Below are 25521 nucleotides of genomic sequence, written 5' to 3' on the forward strand. Positions count from 1 at the left end.
CCATAGACATTATGCTTCCACAAAGCCTTCTTTCCTGCTCACATATTAAGCAAAAAATCCTCAATTTCATTTAATATATCTTCCGATTTCACAAATGACAGCACATATTTGTAAAAGACAAAGTATACACACAAATAAAGCATACCAATATCAAGGGCTCCAACATGAACACATGCTTTAGTAACTTCACGACCGAGATGTTAAAGTTTACAACACCAACACTTGTGATTGTATTGAATTGTGTCATTTTCTCAAAACTTGATCGGTGTAGACGTGTCCGTGTTGTGTCATATCTGATGTCCGTGTTTGTGTTCATGCTTCATACATGATAAGAGAAACTTTGGAAAACCTAATAATATATGGAAGAACACTAGAAGATGAACTCGTTTCTAAGTAAGCAATTTATGGTAAAATTTTTTTTTATTGTTTTTCATTCATTACATGTCTTTTTTTGAGACATGAATAAATATATGATTGGAATGTTCATGTTAAGTGTTAACCAATTGAATTTGATAATTTTCTTAAATAAAATAATGGAAAAGATTTTTTTTTTTTAAATTTCTTTGTAATTGTTAGTTTCATCAAATGATTAGACTAAACCAAAATATCTAAAATATAATAAATATTTTTTTAGTCAATATATTAAAGAGTTTTAAATACATAAAAAGTTTGAAAGTATTGTTATTTATTGCTAAAAACTACTTTTGTAACTCATTGATAAAATTAACGATTATTTTTTTACAAATCTAAAATATTTTTCCTTCTTTTCAAAGAAATAATAATACAAGTTTTTTTTAATTATTAATTCATAATGGTTGAAAAATTATGAATATGAATAGAAGGATTCAAGCGATTAACAAATTTTAGTTACCGCCGAATAAATTGTTAGAAACAACGAATTAAAACAAAAAAAAATAATAAGTGGAATATCAATGTGGTACAAATATGTGGAAATTTATGGAGCTATGAAAACCCTTTTGTGTGAGTATAATTGAATAATTAAAACTAGAAATTTTGTTATGATCTCTAGTTTTAGTATATGAATATTGTTATAATTACTATTTTTTTGTGGGAAGAAGATATCTATTTTTTTTAGAGGAGGAGATATCAAATTTTGTTATGATCTAATTTTCATATATTAATATATTTTTAGGTAATTTTGGTGGAAAAAAAGTGGAAGCAAAAACAATAGAAAAATAGTGAGAACAAACAAGATAATCAATAAGTGTCAATTAGTGTTTATGCGTTGGATGTTTTAAGTTTGATCTAACATCCCAACTTTACAAAACTAAAAATAGCTAAACAAGTTCCAGCTAAAAAATTAGAGAAATCGTTTCATAACAGGACAAAGGAGTAAGCGTGACAGTATATAAAGATTATCAATCTTATTTTCTAGCAAACATCAATATCAGTTCTTTTCTATCTTTCCTTTAACACCATGAAGATCTTCATTCTGTTTGGTATCACCTTTGCATGTGACTTTTTTGGAAACTTTATTTCAAATGCTAATCCTCAACCGTATGAAGCCATATTCAACTTCGGCGACTCTACAAGTGATACCGGAAATGCTGCATTTGATCACTTCAAAGAAATGGAAAAATTAATTCCTTATGGTTCAACATACTTCAAACATCCATCAGGGCGCATGTCAAATGGACGACTCATCATAGATTTCATAGGTACTTTTACACATACTTTTTTTTCTTAAATAAATTCTTTTTGTATTAATGAAATAGTAAATAACAAAAAAAAAAATACTACCAAGAACTCTAAAATAATCTATTTTATGAGGTCGTTATAATTAAAATCAATAATTTTTAAGGTTGATACATTTCCGATTGAAAATTTCACTCGCTCATTGTCATTTTAATTGTAGCTGAGGCATATGGGTTGCCATTTTTACCAGCCTATAAGAATATCACCAAAATCCCAGATGCTATAAAAAAGGGAGTTAATTTCGCTTATGCCGGTTCAACTGCACTTGATGTCAAATATTTTAGTGGTATTAGTGGAGTCACTGCACCGAAGGAATCATTAAATGTGCAATTTGATTGGTTTAAGAAGCTAAAACCCGACTTATGTAAAAGCAAAGAAGGTTTTGTCCTAAATCCTTGCATGTTATTTTTGTGTGATATAATTGGTTTATCATCTATACGCCTAACAATACGTTTGTTTTGTTATGAGTTCACAGAATGTGACAGCTTCTTCAAAAACTCATTGTTTATAGTGGGAGAGATTGGTGGAAATGATATTTTTTATCATCTTTCTAAAACTATTACTGAACTACGAGAGATAATTCCCTTGATGGTTGAATCCATCAAAAATACCACCAATGTATGTTATACAAATCTTAAGTAATTAAATGTTTACATATTAGCAAAAAATAAATAATTGTTGACTTCAATTGTAGAATAATTGTGTTTAAGTTATAGGTATTAGTGAATAACTAATGGTCTTGGAAAAATGTAATAGAGATTTATTTAATTATGTTTGTCAGGCTTTAATTGAAGAAGGAGCGGTAGAGCTAGTGGTTCCAGGGAACTTTCCAATGGGGTGTAATACTGACATATTGTCAAAAAAGATTAGTCAGAAGAAAGAAGACTATGATGAATTTGGATGTTTGACAGCTTACAACACTCTCATCGAATACTTTAATGAGCAGCTAAAAAAATCCATAGAGACAATAAAACAGAAACACCCTCAAGCTAAGATAGTATATTTTGACTATTACAACGATGCCAGGCGTTTATATCAAGCACCACAACAGTATGGTGTGTGGAGCAATTATTTTCTTTCCTTGTTAAATTTTCATTGTTTCATTCTTGTTAAATTTGTTTGATCCCATTCACTAATTTATGTACATTAATGATGTAGGTTTTACTTCTGATAAGGTCGAGGTTTTGAAAGCATGTTGTGGAGGAAGTGGACCATATCATCATGATCAGTATTGGTGTGGAACGCCAAATACAACAGTTTGCTCTGATCCTTCAAAACTAATAAATTGGGATGGACCACATTTTACCGAAGCCGCTTATAAGCAAATAGCTAAAGGTTTAATCGAAGGACCTTTTGCATATCCTTCTCTAAAACCTGCTCCTTTCAAGATAGCTTAGAGTTGATGATGTAAAAATTAAGAAAGACTTTCTTAGATGAATTCCAAACATGATTACACTTTATATCTCTGGTATGAGAAGTTTAAATGTACTCAATATAGTGAATAAAATTGGGTTTATTTTTTTTTTGGGTACAAAAATTGGGTTTTTCTAACCTATGAACATTGCATAGTTTAAGGTGCTATAAGCGTACCACTTTGGTCAAAATAAGTTGTCTTATTAATTAAGTACATATTTCCGGTATTTATGTTAGGATCAAATGTAAACGCAATCTCATATATCAACTATAAAAAAACATATAAGTGATTTTTTATACTGAAAAAACTAACGAATCAAATTCCCTAAAAAAAACTATGTGATCAAATTAATGGCTGGATGATAAAATTTCATTCCATATATCAAGAATATATTTTTATGTAATTTTTTTAGATGGAAGAGAAAAACATTTTACAAAAACTAAATAGAATGGTTAATAGGAGAGATAAACAAATTGTTTTCCAAGAACAAGTTAAATAATGTGACAACTTATATTGATTAAACTGATACATTTATTGCACTTTAACCTATGGAATGAAAAATCCGTCTATAATTACCCAATTTATATATAACATCAATAACAACTTTCGTTGAAGCGGGGAAATGGTTTACTTTTACAAGAACTAACGAGGTTAAAAAGTAACCAAGAATGTATCCTCACTTGTATTGATAGAAAGAAATTACTTGCACCTTGGTACATATGCCAGATTATTTCTGTTCCAACATACTGACATCTTACATTTCAGTTCTTGAAAAACATGCTAAATGCCACCAATATGCTACAAAAACCTTGAGCATTTGGGGTTAGTAAGACTAGAAGAAAAAGAATATTTAATTTCCATTTAGTAAAAAACATTTTCTATAATCAAAGACGTAGTATCTAACTAGTGGCTGTGAAACATCTTGATATAGAGATACGCCTCTAACAAGCATATTCAAAAACTTGAGATTCTAAACAAATGCCATTGTGGAACACCTTCTCTTCTGTTTAGGTCTTCCAAACATACAATTGCCTCAAGTCCCAAGTCCAGTAAATCATTAACCATCGCAAGAATATCAAATTTCAAAGAGACTGCTAATGTCTGTCAGAAAAGCAGAAAAAACATATTACTCTCTTAGAGGCAAAATTGAAGTAGAATGACAACGGAAATTTCTTCACAGTGATATAGTATACGTTTCTTTCCTCTTCATTTTTGTGCTTAAGAACTTCAAAGGGCCACTCAGACACAAGTTTCTGAAGTTCATCTTTCATACCTGATTTTTTGGTATCAGACAAAGTCTAGAGACAATGAAATCAATAAAACAAAGAGTTAATATAAAAAGACTATCTAAAGATAAATATTGTTGTGAATTCGGACTCAAAATCACACCAATACAAACTATGATGTGTGGAGCAAAGGAAAGTAGTAACCAATTTCAAAGTAAACACAAGAAATAACAACAATAACAGCACCTAGATCTAATCTAGGAATCAAATTGAAAAGCACAAAACCACAAGCAAAAGATAAAGAGAGAAGAGAAACAAACACACCAAAGATTGTTACCCAGTTTGGTCCAACTTGACCTACTCTGGGGGAGAGATTGATCTCTCCAATCCGCTATCAATGAGTTCTTACAAAGAGATACAAATGGGTTACAAGAAATTAGCTTCAACAAGCTCTCAAGAACAACCCTAATTTCTACCCATTTTCCCAATCTCACAAATGAACAAGACACTCAATGATTTTCACTCACCCAAGTGTTTACAATGTTTCCCAACCCAAGAGAACCTCACTACAAAGACACTCAACCATAAAGTTCCCTCCTTTGCAGTCCCAAGTTTCTCGCTCTTCAAGCTCTCCTAATTCAAAATCTGCAAAGAACACTTAAATAGTACCCTGCAACTGTCAAAATCGTGTCACGTTTTACCAAATCATGACACGGTTGGTGCGTACGACCCAAGGTACGACCAACCTTATCTTGAAAACGTGCCCAGCAAGCCGAAAATCGTGACACGTTTTCCCAAAATCGTGTCACGATTGGACACTCAGAAAACATGCTCACGGCATGGCGAAATCGTGACACGCCTGTCATACCCCAAATTTTGACCACTTTGCTCTGTTTTTACTTATTTTTGTCCGTATTTTAAAACGGCTCAATTTCTCTTCTTTTTGCTTTAACGAGTTAAAACCTTTCTCAGTCGTTGTTTAATCATTCAAAGTCTGTGATCTTGCAAGTAAAATTGTGTCCAGTCGAAATTGCTTTATTTGTCTTTTCAGGCATTTTAAATTTTTACGCGTGCTTTTAAAATATTTAAAGTCTTTTATTCATTTCTTTTTATAAATAAACCGTTTTAGGTAATTTCCTTTTTGTCCGCATGATTAAACCATTTAAAAAGTTTTGTTCGTGTTTTAAAACACCGCAAGTTTTAGTCGTCTCAGTCGAGATTTCGACAGCTTTAAAATTTTATTACTTTTTTATTATTACTTTTATCTTATTTTACAACTCTATTTTCTTTTATTTCATTTTCATGTCATTTTTATTTTTTTATTTTTATCAACAATTTGTTTTGTCTTAAGTCCACTTATTCCATTGTTATTGGTCCAAAGAGCATCCAAAGCATTTTCTTTCTCTCCAAGTTTCATTAAGGATAGTTTAGTCTTTTGCTCACTCATTCCATTTAACCTAGTTGGTCCCTATATATAGACCCCCAATCATTGGTGAAAGGGGGCTGCACAAACTTTTACACCAACACATTTTTTCACGGCAGCTGCTCCCTTTTGGATCAAAACCCCTTTTATTCACAAAAACTTATGAACAATCTCAAAAACATTCAACCAATTTCCAGCAACTATCATACAATCATCTCCACACAATAGTTCATTTTCGTTTCACACACAAATCATTCACAAACAATCACCAATAATCCAACACAAACTATTCATTTTTTTCCTTTTTCCTTCGATTCTAACAAGAACACCACTACAAAGTTTGAAAACTCATGCATTTTAGAAAGAAAAAACTCATAGAATTTTAATTATGCTTCATGCATTTGTAATGATTCAATTTGCATAACATGCATTCTTTTGATTTTGTTTTAAGCGTTTTTTGGTTACTTTGTTTTGAGTGTTTCAAGACTCCATTTCATGCATTTCTTAATTTTTAGTATCATACGTGTTTATTTGGTAGCTTGTTCCAGTATATGATATTTTTAAGCATTTCGTACGTTATCTCTAGTTTTAACTCATGCATCTTATTTTTAGCTATATTTCATACATTTTAAATGTTTTTTACTCCATAATATCTTGTGTTGATTTTGCTTTAATATTTCAATTTCCACTTCATGCATTGCTTTAATATTTTGACATCATGTTTTCTTTTGATAATCCATGCAATGTTTTTTAAGCTTTTTCTACTCTTGCAATTTATTTAATATCAATGTAGTGTGTATAATAGGCTTATGTAATGTCATTCATGCTTTATTTTCTTGCTTTAGAATGCCCCTAGGATGGTATGTAATAGCTTAGTAATTGCACACATCGACACTTGCACCGACACCATATCACTTTACTTATCGCTTTTATCTTGCTTTATTTTTCGCATTGTCACGCTAGCTTTCCGTTAATTAGCAAAAATCTTTTTCATCTCAAAAAATCAAATAGGCAAAAATCAAATCCTTTTCTTAATAAACCTTGGATCCAAATCCAAGAGGTTTTTCCTTTATTTTCTTAATCAAATTCCTAAATGAACTTTAATTAAACTTAGATTAAATTTCTCAAATAAAATGAAACAACCTCACTTCTATTTTATTCTTCTATACCTTGAGGTCTCGCAACCCTTCTCAAAATCATTTTCAAAATCAAATTAAAATCAACCTAACCCACAAAAATATTTTTATAAGAGTGAACTACGACGGTTTTGATCCCTTTTAAAGGGTACGTAGGCAGAGGCTTTATTCCTTTCAAATCGATCAAATAAAAATAACCAAAACTCCTACTTCTTCTCCCTCCATTCTTTCACTCATACTTTAATCAATAAATTTTCAAATAAAAATAAAGTTAGAAAGAGGTTCTCACGGAGTACCGTGAACGACGCGGGTGCCTAACACCTTCCCGAATCGTAACTAACCCCCGGATCCAAAAAAGGGTTTTTCAATCTCTTTTTCCCTTCCCAAGAATAAAATCGAGCAAGTCCGGTAGATTGAAGGTTCAAGTCCAATCAATGGCTTGACACCCAAAAATCTTGGTCTACAAAAATGGCGACTTCACTGGGGATCCTACGCGGGTTAAACCCACCTTTCTTTCTTTATTTCTTATGCTTTATCATTTGTATATACTTTGTAATTATTTTTAACGTGAGTGGTGAGACAAAGTCCTATACCCGGACTTGAGTGAAACATAGGATATAGGACGGGGTAAAATCATAGTGACATACCAAGAGCATTCTTGGACCATGTTTACAAGTGATAACCCTACTCGGCGGAGGCCTCACGGAAGGTAGTAGTCTTGTTAACATGAGCATTCGTGTTGGCGTTATTACTTTCAATGTGAGTGTCCGGTGAAGCCGTGGACCTTAGTAACCCTTAACCCCACTTGGCCTTTTTAGGACGTAGTGCGGAGACTGAACCAAGAGCATTCTTGACTTTAGTTGTCACGCGATACTACACTCAAACTAGACTTCCTTGTGGATGATATTGGACTAGGAGCATTCCTACGCACCGATAAATTTCATAAGGGTAGTTGTAATTTGGGAACTTGGTAGAACCCTTGTTACATGTGCAGTTGAAACCATAGTCTTTACCAAATGGCGTTACCTTCAGCTCCAACATTGTGAATCTAGCCCCCCCCATGTATTCAATGTTCTTAGCATCATCACGCATTCATGCATTCATCCATAAACATTTTTTCCCATTCATAAAACTATCAAAGGATTTAGCCAAGTTTTTTGTAAACATCGAAGGAATGGACCTTTGTAAGAATGAATACCAAGCAATACAACTTCAATAATCTTACCGAAGCTTTTGCTTTTGTTAAGAACTTCTTCCTTGGGTTCGTTCTTACCTTTTGAAAAGGAAACCTATTGCAATATCTTTACAAATCTTCAAAATGAAACCATGTTCACCTGCAATGTTTACAATCTACCTTGATAAATCCTTCGATAACAAAAAAAAATTGTACATTTTGTGCATAAACATATCATGCATCATGTTGCATTCATAGTTTCTAGTCCGTGTCTCATACTTTATCTCTATGTACAAAAGGAATCCGTCAGTAAAGTGGTTCGATGTTTTCATACAAGTTCGGCTCGCACATGCAAACACTCATGCAAACACAAAAGATTGATCAGCTTGAGCAAGAGGTCCATGAGCTTCGTGGAGAGGTAACAACACTTCGGTTTGAGGTAGAGAAGTTAACTAGCCTAGTATCTTCGTTGATGGCTGCAAAGGATCCACTGCTTGTTCAGCAAAGGTCTCAACCATTATATCAGCCAAGAAGCATGAAACGACCTCGACAACAGGTTCCTCAACAGCCTCAGCCGCTTACTACTCAGAATCAGGCTCCTCAGCCGTTTACTTCCCAGAACTGGGCTCCTCAGCAACTTATTCTTCAAAATCAGGCTTGGAAAGCATCGCAGTTTGACCCAATTCCTATCAAATACACAACTCTGCTTCCTATCTTGCTTAAGAAGAGACTTGTTCAAACCAGGCCACCTCCTTGGGTGTCGAATCCGCTGCCATCTTGGTATCGCCCGGACCTCAAATGTGATTTCCATCAAGGGGCACCAGGCCATGACGCCGAGCAGTGTTACGCTTTGAAGGAAGAAGTTCAGAAGTTGATTGAAAATAACACCGAGTTCTTCGAAGACCCGGATATAAAGGTACTACTTCAGCAACAACATCTGACTCCTCACTCTGTTGCCGCTGTTAGGCCCATCAATACTGTTCAAAATCCGGGTTATCAGCCCCAATTTCAACAAAGTCAACAACAGTATTCGATTTCTCACTCTTTTGCTGCTATTAAGCCCATCACCAATACTGTTCAAAATCCGGTTTATCATTCTCAGTTTCAACAATATCAACAACAGACTTCAAGGAAACAGATTGATCCCACTCCCATGAAGTATGCAGAGTTGCTTCCAAAGTTGCTTGAAAGGAATTTGGTCTATACCAAGGCACCTCTTCCAGTGCCAGCAAAATTGACATCCCGATACAGGCCCGACCACTTTTGTGCTTTCCATCAAAGGGCACCAGGTCATGATATTGAGCACTGTTTTGCATTGCAGAAGATAGTTCAGAAGTTGATCCGAAAAGACCTCATACCTTTTGAAGAGTTTGAATTGGAATGTGCAAGTTAATCCGCTATCGGATCTTGGGATCATGATGTTGATACATGGAATGTTTAGCTGCAATTGGGTCTTTGTTGATGTTTCTTTCTACTACTCCTTTGTTCAAATTATATGTTTGTTTGTTGCTTTATGTTTTTCAAAGAAAACCTTTCGTCCCACCAGAGACGGAAGTGAACTTGTTTAGGGCTTTTTGCTTTATGTATTTTCATCATTAATTAAAAGGTCGCTTTGATCCCGACTTTGTTTTATTTTGTGCTTTTTCTGGAAAAATGGTAATACAAAAAACCAAAAAAATTATTTCCCTTTAATCATTTCTATATATCTGCATAATCATAATGTTTATATCAATAATCAAATCATGCATTAATAAACCCGTTGAACACTTTAGCCCGGTACTCTCTCTCGACTTTGAGTTCCCTGTGTCCGAGGCTGAAAAAGGGATCATGAAGAAGTTTCCAATAAGATTTCTCGCCTACTGGGGCATCTTGGCCATCAAAACTGCAAATATCAAGAAAGATCGTCCTGAAGAGGACTTTCATGTACAAAGACTGGCACGAGATGCTACCATCTGCCTTGCAGGGATATTGTACTTCAAGTGCACACTTTAACAGGGGCAACCCCCCTACCATCCCTCAGTATACAGTATAAAGGCAGTGCCCAACATGGAGGTCAAAGTCCTGTCAACGGAAGTTCCAATGAAAGCCAAGCTTGATTGAATTTAAAAGTGTTACTGCCGTGTGCCATGGACATTTATATCAAAAGGATAAAGCAAGTATTCGACAAAGAAGGCTCGTCCCCATGGATGTCAAGAAAGTGGCTTTGTGCTCAAAAATGTGTTACCTGATTCCAGGGGCAATGTATGCCTAATTACAAAAGATAGTGATGAACTTGTGTGTCCTATGAATGCCAGTGCAGTCAAGAAATACTTTGTTAAAACGAAAAGCTCGATAAGTCGCAAACCTAAAAAAGCGGCTTAGGCAAAAAAGAGCGTCTCGATGGACTGAAAACCCGAAAGGGCGGTCCATGCAAAAGTTAGAGACATGCAAAAAAATGAAAATGTGTTTATCCTGATAGGTTGAAACCCGCAAGGGCGACCTATGCAAAAGTTAAGGATTATGACAAAGTAACTGCATCTGATCGGACATGACTCACTTGGGGCACTTCAGCCAACAAAAGACCGCCAACTCATGGCGAGGTAACTGCATCTGGTCAGGTATGATTCACTTGGGGCAGTTCAGTCGTCAAAAGCTTCTTCCGATTTATGGCGAGGTAACTGCATCAAATCAGATATGATTCATCTGGGGCATTTTCAACTGTCAAAAGAACCTTCGACACGAAGCACCTGCAGATCAAAGACTCGGAACAGTGAAATTCAAAGTTGTTAGAGAGCATAGCGGTTATTGTGTTCAATGTACCTTTCCCATATAATTACCATTTTCCAAACTTTTAAAATCTGTGGAGCTACGCCTTTGGCAGGTCACCACTCTTTTACATCTAATTTGAGCTTGTGCCCATTTATTTGAAATTCTCAGTTATTCTGCTTGCATAATTTTCTTCTATTTTTGATGTGAATACTTAAAGCAAAAATTTTTAAAACTTTTTTTAATGTCTTTTGAAAAGTATAAACAACAGGTACATCTTCTTTGAACTTATGAGGAGTAGAAACATACATCAACATTCGTCTCAAGGATAGTTAAACTCTGCAGGGTAAGCATGACCAAAAGCTGTGGGATGACCTCTGTAAAAAAAAAAAAGAAAAGAATGCAAAAAAAAAAGAGAGCTCGCTAAGTTGAAAACCCGAAAGGGCGGCTTAGGCAAAAATGAGCGTCCCGGTGGATTGAAAACTCGAAAGGGCAGTCCAGGCAAAAATTAGGGGCAAACAAAAAAGAAGTATATTCCCGGTGGATTGAAAACTCGAAAGGACGGTCCAGGCAAAAATTAGGGATTCAAAAAAAAAAAAAAACAATACAAAAAATGAACAAAAAAAAACACAAAGACAGAGGCATCACAATTTCAAGGGGGTTAAATGGAAGAATGCACTTTGTGCTAGCTTACAGATGGCGACTTCTGCCAGACTTTGATTGATGAGTTTTTATCCCGAGAAATGATAACTTCTGTCTGTGGTTTGAGAAATGGCGTCATCTGCCAGTGCTTTGATTGATAGTGACTGCTGCATGTGGTTTGATCAATGACATCTTTTGCTTGTGGATTGATTGATTGGTTCTTATCTCAAGGAAAGGCGACTTCTGTCAGGTTTCTGATTGGCGGGCTTTACCCCAAGGAAGGATTGCTTCACCATCAACTGAGACGTCATATTGGGTCATATTCCCATCAGCAGTTTTGTTTGTTGGGTGGTATCCCATCAGCGGTATAATTAATGTGTCATTACCCCCTTTTGCAGTATGATCAATGGGTTGTTACCCCTCCAGTGGTTGAATTGATGATATGTTACATCTTCAGCGGCCTGATTAAAAAGTTTGTTACCTCTTCAGTGTTTCAATTAATGGGTTGGTATCTGGTATCTCCTCAGTGGCATAATTAATGGGTTGTTACCCCGTGCAGCGGTATGATCAATGTGTCATTCTCTCTTCAAGTGATTTGATTATGGGGCGTTCTCCCCTCAGCATTATGATCAATGGGTTGTTATCCCTTCAAGCGGTTTGATTACGGGGCATTCTCTTTTCAGTAATTGGTTATTGGACCCTTCCCCCCTTTCAGTAGTTGATTATGGGTCTTGACCCCATCAGTTGGTTTGAATATGAGCTTTACCCCATCAGCTTGGTTTGAATTTGGGTTTTTACCCTATCAATGGTTAAGAATGCAGGCTTTACCCCGTCAGTGGTTTGAAGGGCTTTACCCCGTCAGTGGTTTGAAGGGCTTTACCCCATCAGTGTTTGGTTCATCCCCAGCGATGTTATCCCCAACGAAGGGTGTCAGATGCTTGCAACATGATGTCGGGCCACTTTCTTCAGACCTGCCCAATCTGGTCTCAATAGTCTCACCATTATACTGTCAAATAAGTCTCATATGCGTTCATTCATCCATGCATACATAGCACGCGTACAAATATCATTCATGCATACTTGCATTATTTTCCTACGTCTCACTCCAATACACAAGATGTTAATCTCAAAGTGTCTAATCCATAAATGTCACCAATCAGTATGTGTTCAAGTGGCAGGTCCCATCAAGTAATCACTTTACCGATACCAATCAGTACATTCGTCTTTACCACGGCAGTTGGTAATAGACAAGCTTTATCTTCTGTATTTTCGTCGTTACCACGGGCAGTTGGTAATAGACAAGCTTTATCTTCTGTATTTTCGTCGTTACCACGGGCAGTTGGTAATAGACAAGCTTTATCTTCCGTTCTTTCGTCTTTACCACGGGCAGATGGTAATAGACAAGCTTTAATCAGTATTTTCGTCTTTACCACGGCAGTTGGTAGTAGACAAGCTTTATCTTCCGCATTTTCATCATTTACCACGGGCTGTTGGTAATTGATAAGCTTTACTTTCCACCTCAAGCTTTACTTTTGTCTCAAGCTTTATGTTCAGTCTCAAGCTTTATCTCCCGTCGGAGCTTTATCTTCAGTCCAAGCTTTATCTTCCGCATTGTCATCGTTTACCACGGGCTGTTGGTAATTGATAAGCTTTACTTTCCATCTCAAGCTTTACTCTCCGTCATAAGCTTTATTTTCCTTCTTAAGCTTTATTTTCTGTCTCAAGCTTTACTTCCCGTCTTAAGCTTTATTTGCTGTCTGAGCTTTATCTTCCAAGCTTTACCGTCTGTTCAAGCTTTATATTCCGACAAGCTTCATCATCTGTATTTTCGTCTTTACCGCGTCAGTTGGTAATAGACAAGCTTTATCTTCTGTATCTCCATCTTTACCACGGGCTGTTGGTAATAGACAAGCTTTACTTCCCGTCTCAAGCTTTATTTTCCGTCTTAAGCTTTATTGCCCGTTCCAAGCTTTATCTTATGTATTTTCGTCTTTACCACAACAGTTGGTAAAATTCAAACTTTATCTTCCGTATGTTCGTCTTTATCACGGCAGTTGGTAATAGGCAGGCTTTATCTCCCCAGTGATACCTATCAGTTTGTTCCCCAGTCAGTTTATTTCCGTCGTCTTTGCATTCATACTCGCATCGCATGCATTCATATTATTGTATTCATCGTATTCTCAGCTTTTTCAATTGGTCAAAATTCGGTGTACTTAGTATTTAAGTCTCTTCGACCCATCGATTTAAAAGTTTTCTTTCAAATCTTCGTGACGAAGAAACTTAAATAGGGGCATCTGTCATACCCCAAATTTTGACCACTTTGCTCTGTTTTTACTTATTTTTGTCCGTATTTTAAAACGGCTCAATTTCTCTTCTTTTTGCTTTAACGAGTTAAAACCTTTCTCAGTCGTTGTTTAATCATTCAAAGTCTGTGATCTTGCAAGTAAAATTGTGTCCAGTCGAAATTGCTTTATTTGTCTTTTCAGGCATTTTAAATTTTTACGCGTGCTTTTAAAATATTTAAAGTCTTTTATTCATTTCTTTTTATAAATAAACCGTTTTAGGTAATTTCCTTTTTGTCCGCATGATTAAACCATTTAAAAAGTTTTGTTCGTGTTTTAAAACACCGCAAGTTTTAGTCGTCTCAGTCGAGATTTCGACAGCTTTAAAATTTTATTACTTTTTTATTATTACTTTTATCTTATTTTACAACTCTATTTTCTTTTATTTCATTTTCATGTCATTTTTATTTTTTTATTTTTATCAACAATTTGTTTTGTCTTAAGTCCACTTATTCCATTGTTATTGGTCCAAAGAGCATCCAAAGCATTTTCTTTCTCTCCAAGTTTCATTAAGGATAGTTTAGTCTTTTGCTCACTCATTCCATTTAACCTAGTTGGTCCCTATATATAGACCCCCAATCATTGGTGAAAGGGGGCTGCACAAACTTTTACACCAACACATTTTTTCACGGCAGCTGCTCCCTTTTGGATCAAAACCCCTTTTATTCACAAAAACTTATGAACAATCTCAAAAACATTCAACCAATTTCCAGCAACTATCATACAATCATCTCCACACAATAGTTCATTTTCGTTTCACACACAAATCATTCACAAACAATCACCAATAATCCAACACAAACTATTCATTTTTTTCCTTTTTCCTTCGATTCTAACAAGAACACCACTACAAAGTTTGAAAACTCATGCATTTTAGAAAGAAAAAACTCATAGAATTTTAATTATGCTTCATGCATTTGTAATGATTCAATTTGCATAACATGCATTCTTTTGATTTTGTTTTAAGCGTTTTTTGGTTACTTTGTTTTGAGTGTTTCAAGACTCCATTTCATGCATTTCTTAATTTTTAGTATCATACGTGTTTATTTGGTAGCTTGTTCCAGTATATGATATTTTTAAGCATTTCGTACGTTATCTCTAGTTTTAACTCATGCATCTTATTTTTAGCTATATTTCATACATTTTAAATGTTTTTTACTCCATAATATCTTGTGTTGATTTTGCTTTAATATTTCAATTTCCACTTCATGCATTGCTTTAATATTTTGACATCATGTTTTCTTTTGATAATCCATGCAATGTTTTTTAAGCTTTTTCTACTCTTGCAATTTATTTAATATCAATGTAGTGTGTATAATAGGCTTATGTAATGTCATTCATGCTTTATTTTCTTGCTTTAGAATGCCCCTAGGATGGTATGTAATAGCTTAGTAATTGCACACATCGACACTTGCACCGACACCATATCACTTTACTTATCGCTTTTATCTTGCTTTATTTTTCGCATTGTCACGCTAGCTTTCCGTTAATTAGCAAAAATCTTTTTCATCTCAAAAAATCAAATAGGCAAAAATCAAATCCTTTTCTTAATAAACCTTGGATCCAAATCCAAGAGGTTTTTCCTTTATTTTCTTAATCAAATTCCTAAATGAACTTTAATTAAACTTAGATTAAATTTCTCAAATAAAATGAAACAACCTCACTTCTATTTTATTCTTCTATACCTTGAGGTCTCGCAACCCTTCTCAAAATCATTTTCAAAATCAAATTAAAATCAACCTAACCCACAAAAATATTTTTATAAGAGTGAACTACGACGGTTTTGATCCCTTTTAAAGGGTACGTAGGCAGAGGCTTTATTCCTTTCAAATCGATCAAATAAAAATAACCAAAACTCCTACTTCTTCTCCCTCCATTCTTTCACTCATACTTTAATCAATAAATTTTCAAATAAAAATAAAGTTAGAAAGAGGTTCTCACGGAGTACCGTGAACGACGCGGGTGCCTAACACCTTCCCGAATCGTAACTAACCCCCGGATCCAAAAAAGGGTTTTTCAATCTCTTTTTCCCTTCCCAAGAATAAAATCGAGCAAGTCCGGTAGATTGAAGGTTCAAGTCCAATCAATGGCTTGACACCCAAAAATCTTGGTCTACAACGCCTACCAAATCGTGTCAGTTTTTTTCACAAAGACTCAATTTGAGTCATATACCAACAAATATGATGTTCAACTCAGTTTGCTTACAGTCACTCATCATAAGAAAGAAAAAAAGAAAGATCCAACAAATATAATTAATGATATAATTATAATTTCTTGACCATCATGTTGTGGAACTAAAAGCTATAATTTTTCCCCCTATTTTTACAACTGTTCTTAACCAATCTGATGTGTACTTTAACCAATCTTTACAGGATAATAACCTCATGACTTCAACTAGCGCTGTTTTATTTCTATTTGAGAAGTATTTCTTTGTTTCAATCATCGGTGAAGAAATTGATAATATAGAAAAAAAAAAAGTAAAGAACATACACTCCATCACATGAGATCATGTAGTTACAATTATATTGATACCTTCAAAGGCATCACATATTATTTGCAGCGTGCTATAATTTGTTAATAAAAGATAAAGTTTTGATGAACTAGACCAAAACCCAAAGACGTGTTCTTATCCAAACAATTACACCTATATTTTATGTGCCAATTAATGATAGAAGATGACTTAGGGTAAGTTAAGCACGAGAATCATATTCAATTTAAAAACGAGTCCAACCTTTAGCATATGTCAGTTCAATGACATTCATAACTCCATGCCACTCAGCAAGAAGCTGTTGTATTACCAACACTAACGGAAAAACAACTAATAAAGCTAGCTTGATAGTTTTTAAAGATTTTAGAAACGATGTGAAAATAAAAGGCATAAATAATTAGTTCATCATAAGTAGAAACGACTTTAGAAAGCCCAAAAAATCATTTATAGCAGTGTCGCAAGTATTCTACGATAGTTTTTAAAGATGTGGTATTACCAACACAAACGGAAAAACAACAATGAATAATGGTGTCCAGACAAACTATAGTTGGTAAATGTTTCCATTTTTTTCTAATCAATCAAGAACATCCATTATTTGCAACGACACTTTGTCTGGATTGAACGATGGTAAGTTTAATTGAGCCCTCACCTAAATATAATCTAAAGGGCGAAGATTCAATTAACTCTTTCACCGATAAAACACAAACAAAGCATCGTTATATATAATCAATGGTATGAAAACATTCATATATTCACACACAGAATCTAGCCCCTTCTCTTGCTTGTGACGATAACTCTAATACATCCAATTCCTCCAAGACAACAATAACTCAAACATGTGAGTTGTGGTTTTCTGCTTTTATTTAAATGGACTTGATGAAGATAATTTGATGTTGTGATGAATATATAGTGGAGAGTTTTATTAGAAGAAGAGATAATGGGTTGCTTACTTCCCCTCTCATGTTTCGTCTCCCATCCTCCCTTTTAAAGCCATTTCGTAGATGAATGATCCCTCCCGTAACTTTGTTGTTGTATTTACTTTCACCAAGTCTTTTCTAAAGTGTGTTAGTTATTTTCCATTTAGAGTGATAGTTTGTTTTGTGTTTGTGGACTGTAGTGTCGTGGAGCAGTGTCTAATGTTAGACTTGCAAGCTGTAAATTGCCAAGAAAATGAAACTTGCAGCAAGATATTGTTAAAGATGAATCTTACAAATGAATGAAAATAGTTAGGAATACTGCAAAGCTGTTGCTCCCCTGCCCATCGACATATTGCAGCTAAATATTGTATTTTGGCATTTTTTTTTTCTTTTACTTATCTATTATTTTGTTGTCAGAAAATAGTAAGAGACTTCTAGCTGCAAAATGGTGTGGTTGCATACATATAACATTAACAATGAGATAGTATACCTTTCTTTCCTCTTCATTTTTGTGATTAAGAACTTCAAATTAAGTGCCACACAGATAGAAGTTTCTGAAGTTCATCCTTCATACCTGATTTTTTGGTATCAGACAAAGTCTAGAAACTATTAAATCAATAAAACTTTTTTAAAAAGACATTTGTATTGCGAAACAAAATATTGAAAATGCTAAAATAATAACATACTTGAAAACTATATCTTCTGTGCCTGGTTGCAATGATAAATCATTCTTCTTCAAAAGCTTCATTAGTATCATTGTTGTTCTTAGCAAAAAGCTGCAATAATATGACAATCGCTTACCAAATGCAAACAGGAGACAAAATCAAAGAAATTAGGACATTATTTAGTATGTCTAACAATACCAGTAAATGGTGTGCAGATGCAACACTCGGTGCCAATCCATATACATTATACAGTTAAAACTCTATAAATTAATAATGTCAGGACCGGAGAAATTTATTAATTTAGAGAGTTATTAATTTATCGATAAATTAATAATTATTAATTTAAAGAGTTTTTAAGTAATTATATTGTACATACCAAACAAAAAGGCAAATTATTCTATGCCTCTTAGAATTACGTTGCAGCGAACCTTGGGACTCAACTTAAATTAGTAACTACTGTGTTCATATGCATTGGAAATCAATAATGACTTTTAAAGTAAAGTAAATGTAAACAAGAGGAACAAATGTGTTCAATGTATTCTTAATATATTTTTTTCAGTTTCTATGAATTATTAATTTATGATTTTCTTGGGACCGAAAATTATAAAGCGATCTCCCGAAAAATTATTATCTTATTATTTTATCGAGTGTTTCAATTTTTTACATTGGCCCAAGTCGGGACCGGACAAATTTATTATTTTAGAGAGTTTATTAATTTACCGAGTATTAAATTAAAGAGTTTCTACTGTATATGCTTTCACAAAGCCTTCTTTCCTGCTCACATATTAAGCAAAAAATCCTCAATTTCATTTCATATCTTCCGATTTCACAAATGAAACATCACATATTAATATTTGTTGTTTCAATTATAAAAGACAAAGTGGACACACAAATAAAGCATACCAAAATCAAGGGCTCCAACATGAACACATGCTTTAGTAACTTCGCGACCGAGAAGGTAGTTAAAGTTTACAACACCAACACTTGTGATTATATTGAATTATGTCATTTTCTCAAAATTTGATCGGTGTAGACGTGTTCGTGTCGTATCCGATGTCCGTGTCTATGTTCATGCTTCATAGGATAAAGAGAAACTTTAGAAAACCTACTAATATACGATAGGGGTGTACATGGGTTTGGGTTAACCCAGAAAACCCGGTCAAACCCACCAAAAAAAACCCAAAAAAATTGGTTTGGTAGGGTAATTGGGTGGGTATGGTTTCTAAAAATTTAAAACCCAAATAAATGAGTTTCGGGTAAAACCAGACTCATATCCCAAAAAACCCACTTAACCAATAATGTTAATATTTTTTTTATCTTTATTTTCGTGGGGTAGAAGGATAATATTAAAGGTTATGGTTATATCTCCAAAACATACACATTTACCCTATATAGTGAAAATCAAAACATGATAGAGTTACAAATCAAGATGTTGCACTTTTTGGTTATTATAATAATAATACTATTTTATATCATGCAACTTTAGTTTGTTACAAGTATTTTATGATGAAATTTATTATTTGATATTATAATTTATTATTCTATGATGCATAAAATTATAGAAAAAATAAGTTAACCAATTTTTTTAAAGAAAATTAAAAAGTAGAGTAATATTTAAGAAAAATTACGAGTACTTGTCATTTAGTCATTTAATATAAAAAAAAAAATTTGGGTAACCCATTACCCAATCCAACCCAACCCAAAAATTAGCGGGTTTGCCAAAACTCACCCAATGGTATAACATGTGGTTATTTTACCTCACCCAAACTGAAGTACCCTATATGGTTTAGGATTTGGGTTTGGCCAAACCCAACCCAAACGGACCCACGTACACCCCTATTATACAGAAGAATACTAAAAGAAGATGAACTCGTTTCTAAATAAGCAGTTTATGGTAAAAAAAAATTATTGTTTTTCATTCATTACATGTCTTATTTTGAGACATATAAAACTAAATATATGATTGGAATGTTCATGTTAAGAGTTAACCAATTGAATTTGATAATTTTCTTAAATAAAATAATGGAAAATAATTTTTTTTTTAAATTTTCTTTGTAATTGTTGGTTTCAATCAAATGATTAGACTAAACCAAAATATCTAAAATATAATAAATATTTTTTTAGTCAATATATTAAAGAGTGTAAAATACATAAAAAGTTTGAAAGTATTGTTATTTATTCCTAAAAACTACTTTTGTAACTCATTGATAAAATTAACGATTATTTTTTTACAAATCAAAAATATTTTTTCTTCTTTACAAAGAAATAACAATACAAGTTTTTTTAATTATTAATTCATAATGGTTGAAAAATAAAAATAATAAGTGGAATATCAATGTGGTACAAATATGTGGAAATTTATGGAGCTATGAAAACCCTTTTGTGTGAGTATAATTGAATAATTAAAACTAGAAATTTTGTTATGATCTCTAGTTTTAGTATATGAATATTGTTATAATTACTATTTTTTTGTGGGCAGAAGATATCTATTTTTTTTAGAGGAGGAGATATCAAATTTTGTTATGATCTAATTTTCATATATTAATATATTTTTAGGTAATTTTGGTGGAAAAAAAGTGGAAGCAAAAACAATAGAAAAATAGTGAGAACAAACAAGATAATCAATAAGTGTCAATTAGTGTTTATGCGTTGGATGTTTTAAGTTTGATCTAACATCCCAACTTTACAAAACTAAAAATAGCTAAACAAGTTCCAGCTAAAAAATTAGAGAAATCGTTTCATAACAGGACAAAGGAGTAAGCGTGACAGTATATAAAGATTATCAATCTTATTTTCTAGCAAACATCAATATCAGTTCTTTTCTATCTTTCCTTTAACACCATGAAGATCTTCATTCTGTTTGGTATCACCTTTGCATGTGGCTTTTTTGGAAACTTTATTTCAAATGCTAATCCTCTACCGTATGAGGCCATATTCAACTTCGGCGACTCTACAAGTGATACCGGAAATGCTGCATTTGATCACCTCAAAGAAATGGAAAAATTAATTCCTTATGGTTCAACATACTTCAAACATCCATCAGGACGCATGTCAAATGGACGACTCATCATAGATTTCATAGGTACTTTTACACATACTTTTTTTTCTTAAATAAATTCTTTTTGTATTAATGAAATAGTAAATAACAAAAAAAAAATACTACCAAGAACTCTAAAATAATCTATTTTATGAGGTCGTTATAATTAAAATCAATAATTTTTGAGGTTGATACATTTCCGATTGAAAATTTCACTAGCTCATTCTCATTTTAATTGTAGCTGAGGCATATGGGTTGCCATTTTTACCGGCCTATAAGAATATCACCAAAATCCCAGATGCTATAAAAAAGGGAGTTAATTTCGCTTATGCCGGTTCAACTGCACTTGATGTCAAATATTTTAGTGGTATTAGTGGAGTCACTGCACCAAAGGAATCATTAAATGTGCAATTTGATTGGTTTAAGAAGCTAAAACCCGACTTATGTAAAAGCAAAGAAGGTTTTGTCCTAAATCCTTGCATGTTATTTTTGTGTGATATAATTGGTTTATCATCTATATGCCTAACAATACGTTTGTTTTGTTATGAGTTCACAGAATGTGACAGCTTCTTCAAAAACTCATTGTTTATAGTGGGAGAGATTGGTGGAAATGATATTTTTTATCATCTTTCTAAAACTATTACTGAACTACGAGAGATAATTCCCTTGATGGTTGAATCCATCAAAAATACCACCAATGTATGTTATACAAATCTTAAGTAATTAAATGTTTACATATTAGCAAAAAATAAATAATTGTTGACTTCAATTGTAGAATAATTGTGTTTAAGTTATAGGTATTAGTGAATAACTAATGGTCTTGGAAAAATGTAATAGAGATTTATTTAATTATGTTTGTCAGGCTTTAATTGAAGAAGGAGCGGTAGAGCTAGTGGTTCCAGGGAACTTTCCAATGGGGTGTAATACTGACATATTGTCAAAAAAGATTAGTCAGAAGAAAGAAGACTATGATGAATTTGGATGTTTGACAGCTTACAACACTCTCATCGAATACTTTAATGAGCAGCTAAAAAAATCCATAGAGACAATAAAACAGAAACACCCTCAAGCTAAGATAGTATATTTTGACTATTACAACGATGCCAGGCGTTTATATCAAGCACCACAACAGTATGGTGTGTGGAGCAATTATTTTCTTTCCTTGTTAAATTTTCATTGTTTCATTCTTGTTAAATTTGTTTGATCCCATTCACTAATTTATGTACATTAATGATGTAGGTTTTACTTCTGATAAGGTCGAGGTTTTGAAAGCATGTTGTGGAGGAAGTGGACCATATCATCATGATCAGTATTGGTGTGGAACGCCGAATACAACAGTTTGCTCTGATCCTTCAAAACTAATAAATTGGGATGGACCACATTTTACCGAAGCCGCTTATAAGCAAATAGCTAAAGGTTTAATCGAAGGACCTTTTGCATATCCTTCTCTAAAACCTGCTCCTTTCAAGATAGCTTAGAGTTGATGATGTAAAAATTAAGAAAGACTTTCTTTGATGAATTCCAAACATGATTACACTTTATATCTCTGGTATGAGAAGTTTAAATGTACTCAATATAGTGAATAAAATTGGGTTTTTCTAACCTATGAACATTGCATAGTTTAAGGTGCTATAAACGTACCACTTTGGTCAAAATAAGTTGTCTTATTAATTAAGTACATATTTCCGGTATTTATGTTAGGATCAAATGTAAACGCAATCTCATATATCAACTATAAAAAAGCATATAAGTGATTTTTTATACTGAAAAAACTAACGAATCAAATTCCCTAAAAAAAAAAAACTATGTGATCAAATTAATGGCTGGATGATAAAATTTCATTCCATATATCAAGAATATATTTTTATGCAATTTTTTTAGATGGAAGAGAAAAAACATTTTACAAAAACTAAATAGAATGGTTAATAGGAGAGATAAACAAATTGTTTTCCAAGAACAAGTTAAATAATGTGACAACTTATATTGATTAAACTGATACATTTATTGCACTTTAACCTATGGAATGAAAAATCCGTCTATAATTACCCAATTTATATATAACATCAATAACAACTTTCGTTGAAGCGGGGAAATGGTTTATTTTTACAAGAACTAACGAGGTTAAAAAAAGCCAAGAATGTATCCTCACTTGTATTGATAGAAAGAAATCACTTGCACCTTGGTACATATGCCAGATTATTTCTGTTCCAACATACTGACATCTTACATTTCAGTTCTTGAAAAACATGCTAAATGCTACCAAAAACTTGAGCATTTGGGGTTAGTAAGACTAGAAGAAAAAGAATATTTAATTTCCATTTAGTAAACAACATTTTCTATAATCAAAGACGTAGTATCTAACTAGTGGCTGTGAAGCATCTTGATAAAAACATACTCCTCTAACAAGCATATTCAAAAACTTGGGAACACATTCTCTTCTGTTTAGGTCTTCCAAAATTACAATTGCCTCAAGTCCCAAGTCCAGTAAATCATTAACCATTGAAAGAATATTAGACTTCAAAGAGGCTGCTAATGCCTGTCAGTAAAGCAGAAAAAACATGTTACTGTCTTATAGATGCAAAATCAAAGTAGAATGACAACCAAAATTTCTTCGCAATGAGATAATATAACTTTCATTCCTCTTCATTTTTGTGCTTCAGAACTTCAAAGGGCCGCTCAGATACAAGTTTCTGAAGTTCATCTTTCATGCCTGATTTTTTGGTATCAGACAAAGTCTGGCAACAATGAAATCAATAAAACAAAGAGTTAATTAAAAAAAAAAGACTATTCAAAGATAAATATGATGCTCCACTCAGTTTGCTAACAGTCACTCATATCATGTCAAAGAAACAAGAAATATCCAACAAATATAATTGTTAAGATAAATTATAATTATCTATGTAAACATTTTCTTATATCTTCCTGAGTTTCTACAATAATTAATGATATAGTTATAATTTCTTGACCATCATGTTGTGGAACTAATTTGACTCTGAAGTTTCTATACAAAAACCTACAATTTTTCCCACAATTTTCACAACTGTTCTTATACAAACTGATTGGTACTTTAACCAATCTTTACAGGATAATAACCTCGTGACTTCAACTAGCGCTGTTTTATTTCTATTTGAGAAGTATTTCTTTGTTTCAATCATCAGTGAAGAAATTGATAATTTAGAAAAAAAGTAAAGAACATACACTCCATACCTGATTTAGAACTTGAATAATGGCAATAGCGTCACTAGGCTTACCTTCCAACAGAAAACCCTACAAAATCATAAAAACAGGATTAGACTTCTTATAAAAGTGGAACTCTGCTACAACAGAATTCAGCAACTTGGAAGTCGAAACACATATCAGCATTGGGAACTTATGTGATGCAAATTAATACTGGACAAGGCTCAAATTGGGAAAATAAAGAAGCTTTTGTTTTACGTTTCTTTAAAAAAAAAAAAAAATTCACTCTTCAAAAAACAAATAGATGAATACAAACATGTCAAAATCGAAAAATTACTGAGTGCAATATTTGTTCCAGATGGTATGTTCTCTAATAAGAAAAACTCAAACATATCACACAATAAGATACACAAAAAGCACATAAGCTTGGTAACTGCATTATAATCGAAATTAATTGTCAAACCAAACAATGGTGTGGATGGATTTGCTACCTTGGCACAAGAAAACCCAGTTGCCAGAGTGTGCTTCTTCATTAAATCAGATCGCGGCTTTTCTATTTTCCATAATGACTCGGTGTCTCCTACAAATAAGAAAACGAAAGTCATAAACGATTAGTTTATCATAACCGGAAACGAGTTTAGATAGCCCAAAATATCATTTATAGCATGATTTTGAAATCATATGACACTACTACATGTATTTATTGCCATCAAATTCTCGAAGAGTTTATTAAACAGGATGCCAACATCGGAAAGATGCAAGTTAGGAAAGAAAGAAAAAATCAAAAGCCAGCAAAAAGTAGGCAATTTATTATCTCAATAATTTTATGGATAGCTTATGTTTAATATAAGCTATCCACTTAGACAAACAACTGTTAAAATTCAAGAGAAGCTCGCGATATCAGGCAGACAAAAGACAAAGTCAAAAAGAAAACTCAAACTATGTGCATCTCTTTTAGCAGCAAATTTCATCCATGAGTCAAATGAGCTTTCACGTAATTTCACACCAGCCTTGACAAACCTTATTGCATACATATTAATCAACTCCCATTCATCTGTATTGTAACAAATGCTGCAAATGATTGACCCAGGTAAAAGGTTAGAAGCATATACAGTGGAGAACATAATTTATGTTCAGTGTTGGTCTGTTACACAATGCCAGAATAGGCCTTTAGATGCATAAAAAAAAAAAAAGGTAGATTCAACATTTCTCATCCTGATTTGCTTCACTTTCTCTTCGAAAAGTGGTTCTTTTGGTACAAAATACATGTTACATCACAACACATCTAAGCATTTTGCAAGCTTGAAAAATAAGGCAAACTAACTGTATTGCACACCGAGGCACCAAGTTACCATCATAAAATCAAATAAAGTTTTGGGGGCCTAAAAACAAAGCAGGATTTGAAATGAGTGCATATGG

The 25521-nt window shown here is 33.3% G+C and overlaps 4 protein-coding genes across 4 annotated transcripts in view; 3 read left to right on the plus strand and 1 right to left on the minus strand.

The window, feature by feature from the left end:
• Positions 1-1438: 1438 nt before the first annotated feature.
• Positions 1439-3236, plus strand: LOC146939850 (GDSL esterase/lipase At5g45910-like). Its single transcript, XM_085757954.1, has 5 exons — positions 1439-1679; positions 1877-2095; positions 2192-2334; positions 2498-2771; positions 2875-3236. Exons 1-5 carry the CDS (start codon positions 1439-1441, stop codon positions 3111-3113), a joined length of 1116 nt encoding a protein of 371 aa, XP_085614080.1. The 3' UTR covers positions 3114-3236.
• Positions 3237-4084: 848 nt separating this feature from the next.
• Positions 4085-25521, minus strand: part of LOC146939851 (uncharacterized) — a 31517-nt gene continuing 10080 nt past the window's right edge. Inside the window, exons 5-9 of the mRNA XM_085749825.1 lie at positions 25054-25173; positions 24594-24684; positions 24133-24192; positions 4324-4428; positions 4085-4231 (exon numbers count right to left, since the gene is read on the minus strand). Coding sequence (XP_085605951.1) covers positions 4085-4231; positions 4324-4428; positions 24133-24192; positions 24594-24684; positions 25054-25173 — 523 coding nt within the window. The remainder of the gene's footprint in view (positions 4232-4323; positions 4429-24132; positions 24193-24593; positions 24685-25053; positions 25174-25521) is intronic.
• Positions 6125-9711, plus strand: LOC146939852 (uncharacterized). Its single transcript, XM_085753414.1, has one exon. The coding sequence runs from the start codon at positions 8412-8414 to the stop codon at positions 9480-9482; it is 1071 nt and encodes a 356-aa protein (XP_085609540.1). The 5' UTR covers positions 6125-8411; the 3' UTR covers positions 9483-9711.
• Positions 20695-22499, plus strand: LOC146939853 (GDSL esterase/lipase At5g45910-like). Its single transcript, XM_085753413.1, has 5 exons — positions 20695-20970; positions 21167-21385; positions 21482-21624; positions 21788-22061; positions 22165-22499. The coding sequence occupies exons 1-5, from the start codon at positions 20730-20732 to the stop codon at positions 22401-22403; spliced, it is 1116 nt and encodes a 371-aa protein (XP_085609539.1). The 5' UTR covers positions 20695-20729; the 3' UTR covers positions 22404-22499.

Source organism: Medicago sativa, chromosome 3 (assembly GCF_051527215.1).
Source record: "Medicago sativa cultivar Bolivia chromosome 3, Bolivia_mono, whole genome shotgun sequence".
NCBI classification, from domain to species: Eukaryota; Viridiplantae; Streptophyta; class Magnoliopsida; order Fabales; family Fabaceae; genus Medicago; species Medicago sativa.